This window comes from Heptranchias perlo, chromosome 17 (genome assembly GCF_035084215.1).
Source record: "Heptranchias perlo isolate sHepPer1 chromosome 17, sHepPer1.hap1, whole genome shotgun sequence".
In the NCBI taxonomy this organism is placed as follows: domain Eukaryota; kingdom Metazoa; phylum Chordata; class Chondrichthyes; order Hexanchiformes; family Hexanchidae; genus Heptranchias; species Heptranchias perlo.
Window position 1 is genome coordinate 40,173,804 of NC_090341.1, and position 19,709 is coordinate 40,193,512.

The following is a 19,709-nucleotide window of genomic DNA, read 5'->3' on the forward strand; positions in this document are numbered from 1 at the left end:
ACTCATTCAGTACCTCAGCCATCCCCTCTGCCTCCATGAGTAGATCTCCTTTATGGTCCCCAATCGACCCCACCCCTCCTCTTACTACCCATTTACTGTTTACATGCCTATAGAAGACTTTTGGATTCCCTTTTATGTTGGCAGCTAATCTATTCTCATACTCTCTCTTTGCCCCACTTATTTCATTTTTCACTTCTCCGGTGACCTTTCCATATTCCGCCTGGTTCTCACTTGTGTTATCAACCTGATGTCTGTCATACGCCCCTTTTTTCCGTTTCATCCTACTCACTATCTCTTTTGTCATCCAGGGAGCTCTGGCTTTAGTTGCCCTACCTATCTGTCTTGTGGGAATGTGCCTAGACTGTACCCGAACCAGCTCCTCCTTAAAGGACGCTCACTGTTCAATTACAGTTTTGCCTGCCAATCTTTGATTCCAATTTACCTGGGCCAGATCTGTTCTCATCCCTTTGAAATTGGCCCTCACCCAATTGAGTATTTTTACTTTCGAGTGGTCCGTGTCCTTTTCCATACCTATTCTAAACCTTATGATACGATGATCGCTGCTCTCTAAATGTTCTCCCACTGACACTTGCTCCACTTGGCCCACCTCATTCCCTAGAACCAAGTCCAGCAATGCCTCCTTCCTCATTGGGCCGGAAACGCACTGGTTAAGAAAGTTATCCTGAACACATTTCAAAAATTTCTCCCCTTCTGTGCCCCTGATATTATTGTTATCACAGTCTATATTAGGATAGTTGAAGACCCCAGTTATCACTACCCTATAGCTCTTGCATCGCTCTGTAATTCCCCTGCAAATTTGCTCCTCTATAACCTTCCCACTAGTTGGTGGTGGAGAGAATTCACCCAGTAGTTTAATGGCACCTCTTTTATTTCTTAACTCTAACCAAATAGATTCTGTCCTTGATCCCTCCGGGACATCCTCTCTCTCCAGGACTGCAATATTCTCCTTAATCAATACTGCCACCTCCCTCCTTTCTTTCCTTCCCTATCTTTCCTGACCACCTTGTATCCGGGAATATTTAGTACCCAATCCTGCCCTTTTTTGAGCCAGGTCTCCGTTATCACCACAACATCGTATTCCCATGTGGCTCTTTGTGCCTGCAGCTCACCAATCTTATTTACCACACTTTCTGTGTTTACACACATGCACTGCAAACCAGTCTTAGACTTTCTTGTACTCTCTCTTAGTCTGATCCCTCTTATTACTGTACTATTGCTTGCGTTAGTGCTATTTTTCTCCCCCTATCCTTTGTGCCCCTTGTTTCTCCTTTCCATTACTACATCCTGGTGCCCATCTCCCTGCAAAATTAGTTTAAACCCTCCCCCACAGCACTAGTGAACCTCTCCGCGAGGACATTGGTACCAGCTCCATTGAGGTGCAAACCGCCCGGCCTGTACAGGTCCCACCTTTCCCTGAACTGTCCCAATGCCCCAGGAATCTAAAGCCCTCCCTCCTGCACCATCTCTCCAGCTACGCATTCATCTGCTCTATCCTCCTATTTCTATGCTCACTAGCACGTGGCACCGGGAGTAATCTGGAGATTACCACCTTTGAGATCCTGCTTCTTAATCTCTTTCCCAACTCCTTAAAATCTGCCTGCAGGTCCCCACTGTTGGTGCATTCTAGCTGCATTGTATGCTTGAAATGTAGCTTTAAACAGCACCTCTGGTAAAATTCCAGCCTGTGAAAGAATTTGGTCAGTTGAACTGAAAAGGTTTCCATTGCTTTTCTACTAAAAATTATTTTACTTAGCCACATAGACCGGGAAGCTCCCAAGTTCAGTATGTCGTCTGTGCTAAGTTAACTGTTGCCAGCCAGAACAGCAGTAGGGACACTACAAATGCTCACAGCATTTTGATAACTCGGTGGGGGTGGGGGGGGTAGAATCATCCAAGGCTCATGTTTCTGATTTTTATTAGCATTATTAAGTGACTTGTGTTAGAAAGTACATATGTAGCTGTCAGATGAGGAAAGGGTTGGCGTGGCTGTCATGGCTGTCTGGGTCAGCTGGTGGAGGGCTGCCAGCACACATGTGCCTGAAAATCAGATGTTGTGCCATCAAATTTCTAGGCCACTATGTTCTGAGCTCCCATTTATATTTCCTTAAAAAATCCAACTTCAAAAAGCAGACATTCTTTTACAAAAAAAGGAACTGGGAGGGTCAGGTTTTCCAAAACACAATTACAGGCCACATTATGTCACTCGTAATCAGCCCCTTCGCGATCACCTCCCCTCCCTCCCGATCATCTTCCCCCTCCTCCCGACCGTGCCCTCCCTCCACCTCAGGACCGACCTGAGGGTTGATGCCAGCGACACAGCGGCCTGAAATTTAAATCTTCTTTGCCGGCAAGCTGCCTGGGGACGCCAAGCAGGCATCTGCAGTTCACTGGTCTCGTATTAATGAGGCCCAAAGCCCAATATCGGGTGTGCCTCGGGCCTACTCATTCTAGCGCAGCAACAGTTCCGTGTGCTGAGTTCACTCCAGCACAGGGAAACCAATTTTAGACCATTGTGTGACAACCAGAAAACAGTGATCTAACAAGAATGCTTTCTGTTGATATTTAACTGCATTGACAAACGACCTCTCTCCCCTTTCACAAACACTGAACATACCAGTGATTCTTGCTGAGATTTTTTAGAAAGTAACTTCATTTTGGTTCTGAGAGAGCACAATTCTACCATCTTTCATATTATTTAATAAGCTTCGCTCCACTCCATTTTTTTCTGATTTATTCTTGCACCTACGATTTCAAATACAAATTGGTCATAGTTTTTCTTTTAAATTCAGTTTTCAATTAGTAGCATATTATTAATACATTTTAAAAGTTCTGTTAAAATGTTCATCTCATATTTCTTTGGAAATCCTAGCCATATTAACACCTGATGTCCTTTATACCTGGATAACAAAAACACAAAATGCGCATACTAAAGCAGAGAAAATTTCAACATTTTACAATTCCAGCTCTCCCTTGCATTTGAATATAGTTACATCACTTCCACTCAGAACAATAACTCTTAACAATAACTCCCCAAACAATCATAGGCACTTTGCAATTAATGCCTCGGCTATACAGTGTTTATGATTGAAGTCAGCTACCAATTAGTGCTCTGTGCTGTGCAATTCATCTCTCCAAATGTGGCTCCTTCAAAACTGCATCAGTAAGAACAACCCAAACAATGCGAACTAGCCTATCTTTTGAGATGTATTGCAAGTGGCTGTAAAGGGTGTGCAAGAACTCCCATAGTAGGTTTTCATATTTTCAGGTTACACTCTTGGGTCCATAGTCTGGAAGAAATACTGCAATTATGCGGAGGGAAGTAAATCTGAATTCAATCCATGCTTCCAGATGTGCGGAGGGAGCGGAAGATCAGTAAATGGGGGGGATGATTTTCTCTGGCGACCATATATTAACGAACATCTGAGTTCACTATCTCTAGTGAAATCATAATAAATTCTTGTAGACTAGCTTGATGATTTTGCGAAAAATAGGTTAACATGGGAAGTGTTGCCACAATGTTTAAGAAGTTGCCAACACATAGGCACCAGAATAAATCTCCCCCATTGATATGTGATCTTCAATAGCACCTGTCTTGAGAAGTTTCCATGTACATTTGCCCTATATATTGATAGAGTTTCAGAAACTGTTTCTCCAAATTCAACCATGCTGATAATTTAGCATGTTGCCTCTAATCCCCATATTATTGTGTGTACTGAGCAAATCTGGCATAACACATAAGCCTCAAAACAATAGTGTAAACACAGTTATGACTACATTACAGTGTGAGGTATAATGATGTAAATGCACAGAACACAACATTTTTCCCTTTCTTAAGAAAAATTAATTCAGGTCGCGCATTGGATAATATACCAAAAAAGCTATACAGTATATATATGTAATAATTACTAACTTTTAAGTGACAAAAAAAATTAATGAACTGCTGAAAGAATTGCTGACCAAAAACCACCTGCTGCTTTTTTCCAAAATTAACTGTTAATTAAATATAATAAGGGCTGCAGGACATTAACTCATAGAAGATAAGGATTTCTATAAATGCAGCAACACTTTCATGAGATTCTGACAAAATATCTGGTGTATACAATTTCTCCATCTATAGACTTTGTTGCAGTTAATAATTTTGTCAGAAGAATAAATCGTTTCCTTACCACAAAGCCTGAAAGGGTCTCAATCAAAAAGTCCAATTGAGAAACAGAGTACGAGAGCTGAAGTTTTTTTTGAGTAAGCACTGGAGCCGAGGAACTTTGCCTACCGCATATCGGAAAATCGAGCGTGTGCGGAGCCATTGGACGGAAAATCAAGGACGAACGCGCCTACATTTTTCCAATATGCGCAGTGGTAGGCAAGATTCGTCCCTGCCTGGTGTGTACTCAGAAAAGTAGCCCCTAAATGACATGTTAAAAAATACATGAGACTAATTTCTAAAATCATTTTTTTCTTACAAATCAATGTGAAACAAAAACCTGGAAACTTACATGCAAACTGAAGCTTTACTCTTTTGCTCACGATTGTGCCAAACAAATTTGTTGCAAAGCACTGGTAGGTTCCATAATCTTGGGTCCTAACTGGGTTATTGATCACCAGGCTACCTCCAACCAAACTATAGTGGTAATCCATGCTTATGTCAATGTCTGAGCCATTTCTTTGCCACCTGCAAGACAAAAAAATGCAAGAAATATTTCAATTTTGTTTGCAAAAGTCTCAGTATGTTGCAATGCAGGCATGAATATAGATGAATAATAAAGTGTTAGTTTTTAATTTAAAAATGCTTAAACAAAGAATGATTGATTCACAGAAAGGTGAGGAGTGAAATTACTGACAATTTTTTGTTGCTCAGATTTAGTTGACAAGGTTTCAATCTTGAAACATGGATTTGTTTTCCATTTTTTTCTCCTCACTCCAACAACTTCACTTAACATCGGGTCTTACTGTCTAGTCACTGATTGCCAGCTTTCAAAGTGAGCCCTGCAACTAAAATGGAAATGAAGTGCTTCTGATTTGCATGTTATTTGGTGCAAGTGGCTTCTTCTATTGGACAATCCCTTTCAAGCACAAGGTATTGTGACCTGCAACAATCCAGCGCACAGAAAGATCTCTCACACACTCATTTTGTTTTCCAGTCATGTTATATTCACCTTCTCTACATCATCAATGTAGCTGCCGCCAATCCTTTGTCTTCACTTTCACTCTGAGGTACACTCAACACAAATCCCCGTTGCTTGTTTGTTTTCCATGCAATTCGCTGCATATGTCAGAAAATGCCTGTTGCTGAGTCGCAATTAGCAACTTATTTTGTTGCATAAGATGTATTTATTCTCTCAATTTTATTCTTGTAATCAGCACTCCCTTGTTTTAAACCATATCACATACCAAGCATAATGAATCCTCCAAAACAAAATCAGCTCCACCATATCAATGAAGTGGAGATGCCGGTGATGGACTGGGGTTGACAATTGTAAACAATTTTACAACACCAAGTTATAGTCCAGCAATTTTATGAAATTTTATAAAATTGCTGGACTATAACTTGGTGTTGTAAAATTGTTTACAAATATCAATGAAGCCCATACAATTCTTAACAGGTGTTCAAAAACACCATCCTGTAAACCAAGCTCTACTCAACCATTACAGGTTCCTTTCATGTGCTACTCACCAAGATACAAAGCTGCAAATCTGCTCAACAGTTCACTGCTCACTTAGCCATTTTGCACTTGGAAACTGAGGTAGTGCTTTCCAATCCATAAAGGAAGTGCAATTAAGGATGTCACATTTTAAAGTTGCTAAGACAGCTATTTTTGGAGTGCCAATAACTCCTACACTTAGTCAAATTAGGATCCAAATATATATAGTTTTAATATTCATCTGTGCTATGGAGAACCAAGCTGCAATTTCTGACACTGATTTAAAATGGTGTTAGTTGGTGATCATTCCTACAGTGAAAATAACAATTGAGCCAATTATTAGGGGCTGATCCAATCAACCTTAAGTAAGTTACCATTCTTTGACAGCACTAAGCCTTTACACCACCTGTGCAACAAGTCACACCTGAAGCAAATTCTTACACAGTTGATAAACTGAAGTCAATGTATTTCATGTTGAGATTTTTTTTATATTTTAGGTGGAATCTCCAATGTATAGCGACTGTTAATGCCTTATCTGTGCATGATAACACATCAAAACAAAACAAATAAGTTGTAGCAACATCATAGATTTGTGCAAAACTTTTGCTGAATTGCTATAGTGTTTTTAATGAAAACGCAATGCTGTTGACAAAAAGACAGGATAGTTATTTTGAAGCGACAAGCTACCTTCTACAAGAATGTGTGTATGAAAACTAGTGGCAAATATTTTAGAAGCCTTGTTACTTTCATTTGGAAGGCGAGAGGCACAGTGCTGCAATATTCCAATCTGTAAATTATATCAGAGTGACGGATTGACACGGACATGGAAAGAGGACAGTGGACTTCAAAGTGATAAGAAGCAGGTTAGTCACAAAAGCTGATAAATAATTTGGATAATTAATTAATTCTTCTGTCTTTCACACATTTACCATGCATCATTTTAAAACAAATTAGATACATGAGTGAAGACAAAAATACTGTACATCTTTCAATGTTCACATTAAGATACTGCTACTTCTACAGTAATATGTACCAAAACAGTAATGGAAGAAAATAATTGTGTCTCTTTACAATTGTATATATGATTAACAACAACGTACGTTTGTCCTACTTTTTAAGTCATTGCTAAGAATAGGCTGCTGAACATTGATCGGAATCATCATTCAAAGTCTCCTCCACAAACCGATTAGGGGTAGCTCAAGAGTCCCGAAATAACATTTGTCATATATTTCCAAGCTTTCTTAGTATCTCAGGGATTATGGTTAGTATCACACTTATTGATTTTATTTTTATCACTCTTTAGGATGTGGGAGTGGCTGGCAAGGCCGACATTTATTGCCCACCCCTAGTTGTCTTTGAGAAAGTGGTGGTGAGCCGCCTTCTTGAAGTCCGTCTGGTGAAGGTACTCCCACAGTGCTGTTAGGTAGGAAGTTCCAAGATTTTGATCTAGTGACGATGAAGGAACTGCGATATATGTCCAAGTCAGGATGGTGTTTGACTTGGAGGGGAACTTGGAGGTGACGGTGTTCCCATGCACCTGCTGCCTTTGTCCTTCTAGGTGGTAGAGGTCTCAGGTTTGGGAGGTGTGGCCATAGAAGCCTTGCTGCAGTGCATCCTATAGGTAGCACACACTCAGCCACAGTATGCCATTGGTGGAGGGAATGGATGTTGAAGCGACTGGATGGGGTGCTGATCAAGCTGACTTCTTTTCCCTGGATGGTGTTGAGCTTCTTGAGCATTATTGCAGCTGTACCCATCCAGTCAAGTGGTGAGGATTCCATCAAACTCCTGATTTCTGCCTTGTTGGTGATGGAAAAGCCTTGAGGAGTCAGAAGTTGAGTCACTCACCACAGAATATCCAGCCTCTGACCTGCTGTAGTAGCCATGGCATTTATGTGGCTGATCCAGTTGAGTTTCTGGTCAGTGGTGACCCCCAGGATGTTAATGGTGGGCAATTCGGTGATGGTAATGCCATGAATGTCAAGGAGAGGTGGTTCGACTCTTTCTTGTTGAAGATGGTAATTGCTTGGCACTTATGTGAGGGAGTTACTTGCCACTTATCAGCCCAAGCCTGGATGCTGTCTCCTTGGTGTCATACTGGGTCGAATGCTGCCTTGATGTCAACAGCAGTCAATCACACCTCACACCGGAATTCAGCTCTGGTGTCCATGTTTGGACCAAGACTGTAATGAGGTTGATAAAGATTGTAGAGCACTTCAATGCTAGTAGAAATGAGAAGCATCATAAGCATATCTGTGGTATAGTACATCAATTCTTGGAAGGTCTTGGTGAGTGTTCATATAGTTTTTGTACTGTTGAACATTTAAACTTGGGCTTGGACTTGCAGTTAAGACTGAACAGCAAAGCTGCATGATGTGGCAGCTTGTCCAGTTCATTAGTTATGAATCTGCTGCTGCCATAACACTAAAGATGCTCATGCAGAGTTCTTCCAGCACATCATAATGTTAATTCCTTTCTGAGGTGTAGCCTGAAGGGCGAAAATTATGAGGCTATTTTATGATTTTGTTTGTTTGAATTGAAAGATCTTTAAATTGGTCCCTTTTTCTGCACTTAAAAGTAACTCTTGAAATGGCAGTGTCATGGAGCAGCATGTTGGTTCATCATTACACAGTGGTGTAGAGTAGAATGGACACAACTGTGTTTACAGGTAAGGCACCAAGTGAAGCCCAGGTACTGTCCATATGGTTGGAAGAAAAATAAATCTCCCTTTCGTCTCACAAGTCCTTCAACTTTAAGTCGCATCCCAAACGGTGCCCATCTTTCCATGTTTGAATCTTTCCAATGAATTTTCCAACCCTGCCGCAGCATTGAAATGGCCCTAATCAAAGTCACAAATGACATCTTCTGGGAATATGATGCATTATTCCTCCTCATCATCTCTGTCACCTTTGACATGGTCGAGCACACTATCCTTTTCCAATGTTTCTTCTCTGACGATCAGCACCGTGACATTGCCCTCGCTTGAATCCACTGTCGCCTATCCAATTGAGGCCAGAGTATCTCCAGCAGTGGCTTCTGTTCCCACCCCCGCACCGTTACTTCTGGAGTCTCCCACGTTTTTATCACTGGCCCCCTCCTTTTCCTCATTTACATTCTACCCCTCAGCAACATCATCAACGGCATCCGGCTCCACCTTTCCACCAATTCTCTTGACCACTCAACTGCGTCTGTGTTGTCAGACCGTTTGTCTGGTCTCCAGTCTTAGAGAAACTGCAATTCCCTCCAGTTAAATATTGGTAAGACTGAAGCAATCATCTTTGGCCCCTGCCACAAATTCCATTCCCATTCCCAGCCACTGTCTCAGGCTGAATCATATTGTTCACAACCTTACCATCCTATTAAACTCTGAGCTGAGTTTCTGACCCCATCCTCTCCATAACAAAGACCACCTAACTCCACCTCTAACATCACCCGCATCAGCCCAGGCCTCAGACCATCTGCTGCTGGGACCCTTATCCATGTCTTTGTCAACCCTAGACTCAACTATTCCAATGCTCTCCTGGGCGGGTTCTCATCCTCCACCCTCCATACACTTCATGTTATCCCAAAAATATGTACCCAAGGCTGCACCATGTCCCGCTCACCCATCACCCCTGTCCTCACTGACCTACATTGGCTCAAATTTAAGACCCTTCATGGCCTCGTCCCTCCCTATCGCTGCAATATCTTCTAGCCCTATACCCCCCACACACCCCCATCAAACTCTGGCTTCTGTGCATCCCGCCCTCCCTTCGTCTCAGCCAAGCACAACACTCTGGACTCCCTGTCTAAATCTCTCAATCTCTCCAACTCCCTCTTCTCCTTTAGGATCATCCTTAAAACCCACATCTTTGACCTTTTGGTTATCCTTCCTAATACCTACTTCTTGGGTTCAGCGTTAATTGTTTTTCCTTACGCCTTGAAATGTTTTGCAGTATTAAAGGCACTATGTAAATGTTGTCGTTCTTGCTTAACCAACCTTATTGAATTGTTTGAAGAAGTAACAGAAAGAGTAGACTAGGGTAATGCAGTAGATGTAATATATTTGGATTTTCAAAAGGCCTTCGATAAGGTACCACATTGTAGACTTATGGCTAAGTTCAGAGCATGTGGAGTCAGGGGACAGGTAGCAGAATGAATAGCAAGTTGGCTACAAATCAGAAAATAGAGAGTAGGGGTTAAGGGTAGCTGCTCAGACTGGCAAAAGGTAGGAAGTGGTGTTCCACAGAGATTGGTGCTGGGACCACTGTTGTCCACAATTTACATTAACAATTTAGATTTGGATTTAACAATTTAACAGAAGCACAATTTTAAAATTTGCAGATGACAGCAAATTGGGGGTGGGTGTAGTTAATACAAAGGAAGAATGCATCAAAATGCAAGAGGACATTAATAAACTTGCAGAATGGGCGTGTAATTGGCAAATTAATTTCAATATAGATAAGTGTAAGGTGGTGCATTTTGCCAGGAAGAATAAGGAGGCCACTTACTGCTTAGATAATAAGAGTCTAAATGGGATCTAGGGGTAAAGATGCACAAACAACTAAAAGTAGCAACGCAGGTTAATAAGGCCACAAAAAAGCAAATCAAGCACAAGGGTTCATTTCTGGAGGGGTAGAATTGAAAAGCAAAGAAGTTACGTTAAACTTGTATAGAACCTTGGTTAGACCACACCTGGAGCATTGTACACAGTACTGGTCTCAATGTTATAGAAAGGATAAAGAGGCATTGGAGAAGGTACAAAAAAGATTCACAAGGATGATACCAGAACTGAGAGGATATACTTACCAGGACAGGCTGAACAGGCTGGGGCTCTTTTCTCTGGAAAAAAGAAATCTGAGGGGTGGCCTAATAGAGGTCTTTAAGGTAATGACAGGGTTTGATAGGGTAGACGTAGAGAAAATGTTTCCATTTGTGGGGGGTCCAAAACTAGAGGTCATAAATATAAGATAGGCGCTAATAAATCCAATAGGGAATTCAGGAGAAGCTTCTTTACCCAAAGAGTGTTAAGAATGTGGAATGCGTTGCAAGGAGTTGTTGAGGCAAATAGCATAGATGCAATTCATCGGAAGCTAGATAAGGACACAAGGGAGAAAGGAATAGAAGGGTATGCTGATAAGATTAGAAGAAGTAGTGAGAGTGGAGGCTCGTGTGGAACATTAACATCGGTATAGACCAGTTGGGCCGAATGGCCTGTTTCTGTGTTGTAGTTTCGATGTAACTCGAGGTATCTCGATGTAGATGCAGAGTATATGGATTTTCATAAGGCGTTTGTGATGGTTTCTCTCAGGAGGCTTGCTGGAAAAATTCAGCCGTATGATATAGGAACAATTGTACCATCACGGATAGAAAGTTAGTTAATGGACAGGAAACAAAGAGTTAGGTTAAGTGGGTTGGAAGTGGTGTAGTCCAGGAATCAGTACTGGGTACACTTTTATTCTTAGTAGAAATAAATTATTTGGACTTGGGTATGAGGAATACCATCTCAAAATTTGCTGATGCCACAAAGGTAAGAGGTTTTGCAAACAACGAGGAAGACTGTAAAAGACTTCAAGAAGACAGACAGGCAAAGCAGTATGGGCAAACAGTTGGAAGATGTAATTTAGTATGTAAGTATGAGGTAATACATTTTGGGAAGAAAAACAAGGAATAAGAGTATATAATCAAATAAAGATGCTGAAGGGTGTATGTGAACAGACAAACTGTGATACTTAAGGGTTCAAATATATAATGTTCTTTTTATAATGTGGCGCCCAAACTTCTAACTGTGGCCTAATCAATGTTTTGGATAAATTTACGACTACTCCTTTACTCTATACCTCTGATTATAAAACCCAAAATACTGTTGGCCTTTTTATGGCTCTACTTACTTTCAGGGAATGATGTACTTGAACCTCTAAAGCCTTAGGGAATGTGCAGTCAGCAGGATAACGACTGGTATGGGAAACTGCAGTTTTGAGGCGAGACTATGATTATTTCTACTGAAACAGTCAAGGCCAAGAGGAGAATTATGGAGGTTTTTAAAATGATGAAGTTTTTGGATACACCGAATAGAGAAGGCTATTTCCTTTAGTTGAGCAATCAGTGATGAGGGGTCATCAATTTAAAATTGTGACTAACAGAGTGAGGAGATGGGTTAGGAAAAATTTCTTTACACATAGGGTTGTTGGAGCATGGAATGTTTTGCCGCTGGGAGTGATTGAGGTAGAGACCATTGCATCTTTTAAAGGAAAATTGGATAAATATTAACAGAGGGAAATACAGGGCTATGAGGAGAAAGCCAGGTATTGGGATTAGTTTTGGATTGCTCGAGCTAAGATCCAGCAGAGGCACAATGGCCTTCTTCTGTCCTATAAACGTCTTTCATTCTATGATCAGTTTCTGGATAAACTTGGATATCGTTTATATTGAAGCTCCATTTTCCTGTATCAACCATCGTTTCAGCTTCCCGAAGTTAGATTGCCCAATTAGTGCCGATTCATGCTAAATTAAAGCTGCATTCTCCACAATTTCTTTTAAATTAATTCCAAAGAATTCCTAAAATAACTTGCCTGCAGAAATCATGATTAAATTCATTGAACTAATTTTGAAACCTATCTAGCCTTTTGCCCTTCAGAGTACATGCATGTCATGTAGTTATTTTTTTATCAAAGAGCAGGATAATTTGTTTTAATTACAGCAGCTCATAAAGCCTAATTGTATTAATGACATTCATATGAGAGGGTGTTGCACATTGAATATCAATTATTTAGTTAATATATATTTAAATATCACTGAAATTATCCTTTCAAATAAATTCAAACAGTAGAAAAATAATTTTAAATCCTCAGCTATGTTACTAAACCTTTTTAAGTGCCTCCAGACAAACTGTATTAAGATTTGATTTTAATCACCATGACTATTTTATTAAAACAAATTATGCTTCTGGCTGGTTCAAGGTATTTTATCACTGTAACATTTGTAATTCTACTTCCTGTAAAATATTGCAATGAATGTTACGGTACAAACTGATAATCACTCCAGTATGTCCATTGTTTATTGACCACAACACTACTTTAAATAAATTAATATTCATGATGTGGTCTTTCTTCTAGAAATTGAAGTGCACCATTCTTTGTGCCAAAAGTAGCATTAAGCAGTGCAATACATGCTACAAAGCACAGAGGAAGAATTAACCTCAATGACTTTCTGATAATCCTCTGCTCCAAGCTTATTTAAATTTGTTCTAACATAGCTGTATCATTCATGATGGTCATCTTCATATTGGTTGGCAACACTTGTTCACATCATATTTTACCTTTCATTTCAAGTTGGAATGAATCTATTTTTGAGCAAGGGAATTATTTTTCCTCTGTTCACTAATTTATGGAAAATGCACTGAATAAAGTGTGGTAGAACATCAGTAGAAATTGCTGATCCGACTGTTCTTTCCCCTCCAAAAAGGTTTGACAAATATTAGTGAAGAGGTCAGAAAAAAGTACATTTGTGCTCATTAAGATCATGTTAAAAGCCAACCATGAAGCACTTGTGCAGAATTACCTCAGCTGAAGAGAATAAACCAAAATTGATCATTTAATCCCAGGTGGATCTGGGATTACTTAATTTAAAGAAGGAGATAACAAGAGGGAATGGTACCACATAGTTTTCTGCCAAACAGCATGATTACAATGGTCATTGCTGGGTATCTCAGTGCAACAACAACAACAAGAAGAGGAGGAGAGGGTGGCCCAGGAGAACGAAGAGCAAGGAGGGTAATGAGACAGATGAATTGATGGCACAAATAGAAACATGTGGGTATGATCTCGTTGCCATTACAGAGACGTGGTTGCAAGGTGACCAAGGTTGGGAACTGAATATTCAGAGCTATCTGACATTTCAGAAGGATAGGAAGAAAGCAAAAGGTGGTGGGGTAGCTCTGTTAATAAAGGATGAAATAAGTACAATAGTGAGAAATGATCTTGGCTCAGAAGATGAAGATGTAGAATCAATTTGGGTGGAGGTATGAAATAGCAAGGGTAAGAAATCACTGGGGAGAGTAGTCTATAGGCCCTCGAACAGTAGCGACACTGCAGGGCAAAATATAAATCAATAAATAATGGGGGCTTATAAAAAAGGTAATGCAATAATCATGGGCGTTTTTAACTTTCATATAGATTGGACAAATCAAATTGGCAAAAGTAGCCCTGAGGATAAGTTCATGGAGTGTATTCTGGACTGTTTCCCAGAACATTGTGGAACCAACCAGGGAACAGGCCATTTTAGATCTAGTAATGGGTGATGAGACAGGATTAATTAATAACCTCAAAGTAAAGGATCCCTTAGGAAACAACGATCGTAATGTGATAGAATTTCACATCCAGTTTGAGAGTGAGGATCTTGGATCTGAAACTACTGTATTAAACCTAAATAAGGGCAGTTACAATGGCATGAGGACAGAGTCAGCTCAAGTGGACAGATTAGAAGGTATGATGGTGGATAAGCAGTGGCAGACATTTAAAAAGATATTTTATGACTCTCAACAAAAATATATCCCAGTAAGGAGGAAAGACTCCACGAGAAAGGTGTACCAACCATCGCTAACTTAGGAAGTTAAGGGTGGTATCAAGTTAAAAGAAAAGGCATACAACATGACAAAGATTAGTGGTAAGCCTGAAGATTGGGAAAACTTCAGAAACCAGCAAAGGAGGACTCAAAAATAAGGAGGGAGAAAGTAGATTGAGAGTAAACTAGCAAGAAATATAAAAACTGACAGTAAGAGCTTTTATAAGTATATAAAAAGAAAGAGAGTAGCTGAAGCAAGTATAGGTCCCTTTGAGGATGAGACTGGGGAAATAATAATGGAAAACAAGGAAATGGCAGAGGCATTGAACAAATATTTTGCATCTGTCTTCACAGTAGAAGACACTAAAAGCGTACCAATTAGAGTAGAAAATCAAGGGACAAAGGGGAGGATCTAAAAACAATCACTATCACTAGACAAAAAGTGCTAGGCTGACAAGACCCCTGGACCCGATGGCTTGCATCTGAGGGTCATTATAGAAGTGGCAACAGAGATAGTGGATGCATTGGTTGTAATCTTCCAGAATTCACTAGATTCTGGAAAGGTCCCAGTGGATTGGAAAACCGCAAATGCAATGCCCCTATTCAAGAAAGAAGGCAGACAGAAAGCGGATAACTATAGGCCAATTAGCCTAACATCTGTCATTGGTAAAATGTTAGAATCGCTTATTAAGGAAGTAGTAGCAGGACATTTAGAGACTCAAAATAAAATCAAGGAGAGTCAACATGGTTTTATGAAAGGGAAATCGTGTTTGACAAATTTATTAGAGTTCTTTGAGGAAGTAACGAGCAGGGTGGATAAAGGGGAACCAATAGATGTAGCGTATTTGGATTTCCAAAAGGCATTCGATAAGGTGCCACATAAAAGGTTACTGCACAAGGTAAGAGCTCATGGTGTTGGGGGTAATATATTAGCATGGATAGAGGATTGGCTAACTAACAGAAAACAGAGAGTCGGAGTAAAGGGATCATTATCAGGATGGCAAGCTGAAACTAGTGGGGTGCTGCAGAGATTAGTGCTGGGGCCTCTACAATACACAATTTATATCAATGACTTGGATGAAGGAAGCGAGTGTCTTGTGGCCAAATTCTGCTGATGATACAAAGATAGGTGGAAAAGTAAGTTGTGAGGAGGACACAAACTGTCCGCAAAGGGATATAGATAGGTTAAGCGAGTGGGCAAAAAATTGGCAAATGGAGTTTAATGTGGGAAAATGTGAAGTCATCCACTTTGGTCGGAAGAAAAAAAAGTAAAACATTATATAAATGGAGAAAGACTACAGAATGCTGTGGTACAGAGGGATTTGGGTGTCCTTGTACATGAGACACAAAAAATGAGCATATAGGTGCAGCAGGTATTTGGGAAGGCAAATGGAATAGTTCAAGGGGGATAGAGTATAAAAGCAGGGAAGTCTTGCTAAAATTGTATAGGGTGCTGGTGAGACGACACCCAGAGTACTGCGTACAGTTCTGGTGCCCTTATTTAAGGAAGGATAGACTTGCATTGGAGGTGGTTCAGAGAAAGTTCACTAGGTTGATTACGGGTATGGAAGGGTTTTCTTATTAGGAAAGATTGAGCAGGTTGGGCCTATACTCATTGGAGTTTCGAAGAATGAGAGGAGATCTTATTGAAACATAAGATTCTGAGGGGGCTTGACATGGTAAACGCTGAGAGGATGTTTCCCCTCATAGGGGAATCTAGAACTAGGGGGCATAGTCTCAGAATAAGGAGAAATTTCTTCTCTGAGGGTTGTGAACCTTTGGAATTCATTGCCCCAAACAGCGGTGGAGGCTGAGTCATTGAATATATTCAAGGCTGAGTTAGACAAATTTTTGATCAGCAAGGGAGTCAAAGGATATGGAGAACAGGCGGGAAAGTGGAGTTGAGGCCAGAATCAGATCAGCCATGATCACATTGAATGGCAGAGCAGGCTCAAAGGGCCAAATGGCCTACTCCTGCTCCCACCCCTTATGTATATGAATTGCAGAAAGAACCACCCCATGCAGTAGGTCTCCCACAAGAGTCGTCTGCCTGCGCATGATGGAAGAACAATGAATTGGCTTGCTTAGGCTCAGCAGGTAGATGTGACTAATATTGGGCCAATGGGTCCAATAAAATTTGCAGGTCCAGTAAATTACACACACTGCATTACCATTGCTTTCAACGTTTATGCCGCAGGGTCCTCCCAGGACATGTACGAGTCAGCTGCTGGTCCATTGAAGAGGTGACTGAAGCCGTGTTTTGCCGCTCACTCAGTTCATGCATTTTAGTACCAAACAGCAGCATTAGTAACATTGCCAAGATTTTCGAAATTGGGCAATTCCCCAAGGTACAAGGTATCACTGACTGTATGGCCCTGATTTTAACTCCCATAGCCTGGCAAAAACCAGCTGGTGGGGCTGTTAAAATGGAGTGGGGGATTAATCCACTCCTTTTCCACCCTAATCTGACCAACTGTAATTTTAAATTAGCAGGGACACCATGCTGGTGGTGTCCTCTTTAAAAATGCAGATTGAGCTCCGATGATGTCATTGGGGACACATTTGGTATTTTAACTGGAGGCCTGAGTGGGGGAGCAGTGATGGCTTCCCAGTCAAGTCAAACCTACCGGGAGGTGGATTGTGAGCCAGAAGAAGCCCAGTAGGTATGTTTAAAATTTTGTTTTTAGTTTCTTTGAGGGCCAGGAGAAGGAGGAGTGTTCCTCCGGACCCCACAAGGAAACCTTGGGCCTCCCTTGCCCCGGGCATCTCCTCCTCTCACGATTGTGTCCAGAGACCTGCCCTCACTACTTACCTGACTGCCGGGGGCTATTCCTGCATGTGCCGGGCAGTGGCTTCCTGCTGTCTTAATTCCTGCTTTCGCCCGCTGGCTAGGCAGTGATTTCTGCCAGCTGCGGCCGGGATTCGGGGCCTAAATGTTAAATGAGACCTGGGAATCAAAATCTCACTGAGCCTCAAAATGTAAGCTTATTTTCGCCCAGGCCTCTCGCAAGCTGATCCTACCCCACGATAAAATTGGGATCTGTACCCATCATCAACCCATTAGCAATAGGAAGGGCTATATTCTATCAATTTGTAAATGGTTTCCTCGCTGAGCAGATGCTTGAGGTCCAAAAGTAATGCTTTTGATACTTGCACCAATCCACGGAGGGGAGCTTATAACATTTCTCAGAACAGTTGGCTGGATTATAGAGGCGTGCTTCCTTTCAAAAGTGCCATTATCACCCCCTCAAAAAAACTCAAGCCCAACCCCTCTGTCTTTGCAAACTGCTGCCCTATCTCCAACCTTCCTTTACTCTCCAAAGTCCTGAATGTGTTGTTGCCTCCTGGGAGAGTGAGACACTGTAAAGCTTGACAAGATCAGGTCAAATCTGGCAATGAGTGACTTGATCAGTTGTGCTGCAGCTGCCAAGATGGGTTTTGTAACAGAGAGAATGGCAGGGATGAGAGCCGATGAGTGATTTGGTGGGAATGAGCGCATTGAAGGCAGAGGCAAGGGAGCGGTTTAGCAGGTCAACAGTGGCAGAGGTATGGTGATGAGCTGAGGGTCGTAGGAGAGGGAGGTGGGGGTTTGAGAATGAACTTGTGTGAGAGTAGGTTCCTTTTTTTGTAAGAAACCATGATTTTGAGTTCATAGAATCATGGAATTATACTGTACAGAAGGAGGCCATTTAGCCCATCATGCCTGTGCCGGCATTTTGAAAAAGCTATCCAATTAGGCCCATTCCCCTGCTCTTTCCCCATAGCCCTGCATACTTTTCCTCTTCAAGTATTTATCCAATTCCCTTTTGAAAGTTATTATTGAATCTGCTTCCACCACCCTTTCAGGCAGTGCATTCCAGATCATAACAACGCTGCGTAAAAAAATTTCTCATGTCGCCTCTGGTTCTTTTGCCAATTGCCTTAAATCTGTGTCCTCTGGTTACCAACCCTTCTGCTGGAAACAGTTTCTCCTTATTTACTCTGTCAAAACTCTTCATGATTTTGAACACCTCTATCAAATCTCCCCTTAACCTTCTCTGCTCTGAGAACAACCCCAGATCCTCCAGTCTCTCCACATAACGGAAATCTTTTATACCTGGTACCATTGTAGTAAATATCCTCTGCACATACTCCAAGGCTCCAACATCCTTCCAAAAGTATGGTGCCCAGAATTCAACGCAATGCTGTCAACTGGGGTTTAATCAGCGTCCATGTCCTCCTGAAGTCTGTTACTATCCTCCTCACTGTTCACTACATTTCCGAGTTTCGTGTCAACTGCAAACTTTGAAATTATGCCCTGTATACCCAAGCCCAGGTCATTAATATATATGAAAAAGAACAGTGATCCCAACACCAACCCCTGAGGGACACCACTGTACACTTCCCTCCAGTCTGAAAAACAACTGTTCGCCATTACTCTCTGCTTTCTGTCTCTTAGCCAATTTCGTATCTACACAGCAACTGTCCCTTCAATCCCATGGGCTTCAATTTTGCTATCAAGATAATTATGTAGTACTTCATCGAATGCCTTTTCAAAGTCCAGAAAGACATCAACAACTTTCTCTGTTACTTCATCCAAGAACTCAATCATGTTAGTCAAACACAATTTGACGTGAACAAGTCTATGCTGGCTTTCATTTATTAACCCATATTGTTCCAAGTGCCAATTAATTTTGTCCTGGATTAATGTGAGGCTGACTGACCTGTCATTGCCGGGATTATCCCTCTCCCCTTTTTTGGACAGGGATGCAACATTTGCAACCTCCAGTCCTCCGGCACCACTCCCCTATCTAAGGAAGATTGTGGCCAAAGCCTCCACAATTTCCATTCTTACTTCCCTCAGCAACCTAGGATTTATCTTATCCAGACCGGGTGACTTTTCTACTTTCAGCGTTGCCAACCTTTTTCGTACCTTCTCTTTATCTATTTTTATCCTATCTAATATCCTTACTATCTCCCCCTTCCCTTTGACATTGGCAGCATCCTCTTCTTTAGTGAAGACAGATGCAAAGTATTCATTTAGTACCTTAGCCATGCTCTCTGCCTCCAAGATGACCTGCTTTTTGGTCCCTAATCGGCCCTAGCCTTCCTTTGACTACCCTTTTACTATTTATATGTTTATAAAAGACTTTTGGGATCCCTTTTACATTTTCTGCTAATCTAATCTCACACACTCTCTTTGGCGCTCTTATTTCCTTTTTTAGTTCTCCCCTGTACTTTTTGTGTTCAACTTGGTTCTCTGCTCAATTATGAGCCCAACATTTGTCATAAGCCTCCTTTTTCTGTTTCATTTTAATCTCTATATCTTTAGTTATCCAGGGAGCTCTAGCTTTGGATGCCCTTCCTTTGCCCTTTGTGGGAATGTGTCCAGTCTGTACCTGAATTATCTCCTCTCTGAAGGCCTCCTGTTGCTCATTTATTGTTTTACCTGCCAATCTTTGATTCCAATTCACCTGGGCCAGATTCCTTTTCAACTAACTGAAATTAGCCTTCCTCCAGTGGAGCAGT

At 41.2% G+C, this 19,709-nt stretch overlaps 1 protein-coding gene across 4 annotated transcripts in view; it reads right to left on the reverse strand.

The window, feature by feature from the left end:
• Positions 1 to 19,709, reverse strand: part of LOC137334260 (contactin-4-like) — a 1,825,202-nt gene that overhangs the window by 806,764 nt on the left and 998,729 nt on the right. For all 4 annotated transcript variants that reach the window (XM_067998918.1, XM_067998917.1, XM_067998915.1 and 1 more), the window contains one exon: positions 4,515 to 4,690. In XM_067998918.1, coding sequence (XP_067855019.1) covers positions 4,515 to 4,690 — 176 coding nt within the window. The remainder of the gene's footprint in view (positions 1 to 4,514; positions 4,691 to 19,709) is intronic.